Source organism: Atractosteus spatula, chromosome 5, assembly GCF_055471065.1.
Source record: "Atractosteus spatula isolate fAtrSpa1 chromosome 5, fAtrSpa1.hap1, whole genome shotgun sequence".
NCBI lineage: Eukaryota > Metazoa > Chordata > Actinopteri > Semionotiformes > Lepisosteidae > Atractosteus > Atractosteus spatula.
In genome coordinates this window covers 29,615,548-29,619,845 of record NC_142710.1, presented here as the reverse complement: position 1 = coordinate 29,619,845, position 4,298 = coordinate 29,615,548, and the positions used below count along the sequence as shown (strand labels likewise).

General features: G+C 33.7%; 1 protein-coding gene across 1 annotated transcript; it reads right to left on the bottom strand.

Moving 5' to 3' along the window:
* Positions 1-390: 390 nt before the first annotated feature.
* Positions 391-3,659, bottom strand: LOC148834905 (beta-microseminoprotein-like). The gene is made up of 4 exons (XM_088917027.1): positions 3,221-3,659; positions 2,393-2,501; positions 1,864-1,969; positions 391-1,124 (listed from the first exon to the last, which is right to left on the bottom strand). The coding sequence occupies exons 1-4, from the start codon at positions 3,221-3,223 to the stop codon at positions 1,016-1,018; spliced, it is 327 nt and encodes a 108-aa protein (XP_088773153.1). The 5' UTR covers positions 3,224-3,659; the 3' UTR covers positions 391-1,015.
* Between the last annotated feature and the right edge of the window lie 639 nt (positions 3,660-4,298).

Below are 4,298 nucleotides of genomic sequence, written 5' to 3'. Positions count from 1 at the left end.
AATATTTGAAATGTAATACAGATTTATTTATATTAAACACAATTGCATCAAAAGCAATAAGAATGATAGATTTTTCTGGCCTTAGATATATATTAAACCATTAAATACCCAGATTTTGAATATAAATTCTCTGTTTGCTCTTACCAGGTTTGCTTTTAGACTGAGTTTCAGTTGAATATGAACAAGATTGTCATCACATTCATCAATACCTAGTGTCGTGTGTAGAGCCTGTTTCAGGTTTAAGGGAACTGTCTGGTGGATGTATAACTATCAATCAGTATGACGTGTGTTTTGAAGTCTCTAGACAAATATGTATGTCCATATTTTAGTACCTATTCTAGTTACATATTATTATTTCACTTTTGTAAGTAATTGTTTTACAGTCTTCCATTTGAAGATATCTACTTTATATCAACAAGTATGCTTTATCTGATTTTATCAGCATCATCACACAACAAATATTAAAATTTACCGTTCATTTGGTGGGAATATGGAAACATTAGTCCATTAAGATATGAAATATGTTTGTGAAGCCTTACATTCTGTATTTAAAGACATCACAACAATGACTGTAAACTACTAAATTTTTACTGTTTCCTTTTCCAGTCACTGCACACTGAAGCAGTTACTAAATTACAGTATATTACCAAAGTTCTCATATGAATTAGTATTCATGGATATCCAGTGTTGTACTCGTCTCTTATGGTTTAACATGGTTATGCACAGAAGAGAGAAGACAAATGTTAATGGACAATGCCAAGTAGAGTAAGGAGGACCTAGGAGAGAACAATGTTTATAGCCTGCTGAAAATTTATTTGATTTCTACTGTTTGGGTAGATTACAGCCCGTTTTCATTGAAACCATAAAGCTCACACAAGTGCACTGATTTGTGTGCAACAACCGCACATTGATTTGAAATACATGGAAGAAAGCGAAACTCTTGTGCAACAGAGAACCAACAGCTAAATATTAAAGCAGGCGGAAAAACTTTGGATAAAGGTCAAATCCACAACATTTAACTGCACTCCTTGGAGTGATCATTCTTCAGGACAATTTTCCAGGTGCAATCCTTCTTGTTCACAATCATCTCACATTTAGGTGGAGTTTTTACTGGAGTTAGAATTCTGTAAGGGAAAAGAATCAATAATACAAACAGATGAAAATGAATTAATGAAAGAAATAAAAAGAGGAGCTCAAAGCAAAATTCTCCATGATGCCTTGTTCTGTTGTTCAGCTTAATGAAAAGCTAAGTTATCTTTGTGAGACTCAATAATTTGAGATTATTGGACTGCAAAATCCATTATGAGCACTTAAATTTCTACTGTGTGTACCTACAGTATATAGATCAGTAACCTTTCTTTTCACCATCTGTTAATCAGTATGTGATGATTTTGACAGAAACACGTCTGTCTCCCACACAGTTCTCTTGGTTAGGGGTTCTCAGTTTGATTAAAAACATTTTAAAAGCAGTTCCTGAGTGCAGAATCTTTTGAAAAAGTGAGAATTATTGAGAATGGTACAGTATGTAAGGGGATGGTGTAAAAGTGGGTCTTTTTATTTTTTTGTAAGATAATGGAATCCTGAACATGGATTTTGAGAACTTTAATCAAACATAGTGATTTTAATACACCCTTTTTTCTGAAGTGATGTGTTTCATACCCTGACTGTTGTTGGTTAGGATTTGCTAGTGAAGAAACTATTAGACCTGACAGAGATTCATGTGTCTGCTGCTGTAGATATTCTACTGTTGTTTAATCTTCTTCGCAAATAAAAAATATTGACTGACTGGACATTAATTTTAAAATATTTAAAGATATATGTGCAACAAGGAGATGACAGAATACTGCTTCCCTTACTACTTACATACTGCAACAGTCAATCCCATATTCAGTGCAGGAGCACTTAAAGCAGTCAGCAGTCTTCCATTCTGATCCAAATGCATGCAGGACTCCATTGGCGTCATTACAACCTGAAAAACAAAACCATATGGTATTGTTATTCTTGTATTTTCCCTTCATAAATTAAAATGTAATTGTTTAAAATGAAAGTTAACATTGGCAGTGAGCTCATTACAGCTTATTAGGTAATGCAGGTAGAAAAACAAATATACTGAGAGACATTAAAAATATTTATTTTAGTGTAATTTAAAGGAAATGCAATTAATGCAATACACAGCTTCTTCTTTTTCTTACTTCAATATTGCATTGAACATCTCTAGTTTTTTTTTTGTTGAAGAACAAAAATATAAAACATCTTAATTGAAAACCATCATGCAGTTTGTCATAGGAGACGCAGAGAGACATTATATTTTTGTACTTTGTGCACACAGTTTAGTGTTGTGTACCATGATCGAAACTGTAAAAATGTTTTATTGAGAAGCAGTCCTACATACCTGTTGGAAGGTTATATATGTCTTCAATGATCAGTGGCTCAAATGTGCAATAGCCATTGCACAGCAGAGCAGCGCTCAGGATTCCAAATGCGACATGGAGTGAATATTTCTGTAAAAGACAGTGTTATTCAGGAGTTGCCCTTCATTTTAAACAGCGAACTAAGTAAACAGTAAAAGGAAAGTAGCATTGTAGTGTTAGAGGAATTTAACCAGAAAAGGCAATTTTCAGTATTGACCATGGACGAATTAACAGTATGTTATTTTTTAGATCTCCTTCTTTCTAGTTTTGCTCTCATTCTGTGGGTTTAATGATGTGTAATGGATCTGTAAAGTCTAAAGTAGTCGTTCAAAATTCTGTTGTTGAGACAAAGTAGATTAAGGAACAACATCCTGTTGATGGAGAATATTATAACAGTATATTAATATATAAAAAACAACTCAGGTGGGTAGCTGTGTCAGCATGCGCAGGCTGCAAAGGAACAAGTAATAGGTTTATTCCATGCTGAAAAAGGAAGAAAGAAAACACAACGTTTCGGCTGTGGAGCCTTTTTCGGGTGTTATAAAAATAACTCTTTTTTTATTTACTTTGAAGATATTAGTTTTAACTTACCAGGAGCCATTATTTCTTTATGTTTAATTTTAACACTAAATTCAAGGACAGAAAGCTACCGTATGTTGTTTTAAAAGCTAAAGTTTGATCTTGACAAATCTGTTGTAGAGGAAAGCAGTAAAGAGAAACTTAATGTATGAAAATTCATAATCAACAGTGAAGTTAAGCCCTCCTGCTCTTTAGAATCAACACATTGTGTACAATATTAATACACTTACCATCTTGGCAGTCCTCAGCTTCTCTTTTTCTCAGGGCTATGAAGTATGATGATTCTATGCAATAAGAGCTGCTTATATACTTTTCAAAGTCAAAAGTTGTGGACGGCACCTCCCATCTTAAGTTAAAGTCAAAGAAATGTTATGTAAAATAATAAAGATGAGATCTTTTCTCAAGGATAAATGTCAATTCTGTCACAAATTAGTGAGGTCATAATAAGCATTTTCATTGTAGCTTCCTTTCTTTCTTTCTTATGAGTTAAGAAGCTTAGTTTTTTCAATTGTTTGAGAAAGTCCATTGTTCCTTAAATTCCCATGCAGAGCTTAGTGTCCTCCTCTCAAAAGTAAACCTTCTGTCTATTTTAATGGTGAGCATCCTAAGTGATTCCCATGCATTTGCTTTTCATGTTCAGCAGCTTCTACTGTGCTCCAGTTTGAGCCTGAGAAAAAGAATTGGTAAATGTTTACTACATTTTTTTTCTTTCAAATGTCAATAAAAGCTAACATAAGTATTCCCTTGATAAAGAAACTATTAAGATGTGTATATACTGTACAAAGGTCTTATACCTCATTCTCATGGTGGAGATAGAGAAAACATCTGAAGAATTAGCTAAGCAAACAGAACTGGTTAGGCTCCATTGTGTGCTAAACTCAGAACAGCCATATCCGTGAATGTGAACAACAGAAATGTGTATTTTCTTTAAGATTTGCACTGGCTTTAAGGCTTAACATATTTCTTTTAGTTTTTCCATCTTTCAACTGAAAATAGACCACATATCTAATAAATGTAATAATACCTGAATGAAACATCTACATTATATGTTTTTTTTTAAGATTTGCATTGGCTATAAGGCTTAAACAAGATTTATATTGTCTTTATTTATTTCTTTTAGTTTAATGAACTTTACAATGGACTGAATATCTAATGAATTGTGTGCAACGGTGGCCCAGTGATTAGCTGCCTTGCAGTGCTGGGGCCTTCAGTTCAATTTCTGACCTGGGGTGGCATCTGTGTGGAATTTGTACAATACGTTTATGTGGGATTCCTCTGGGTGCTCCGGTTTTCTCCCACAGTCCGAAG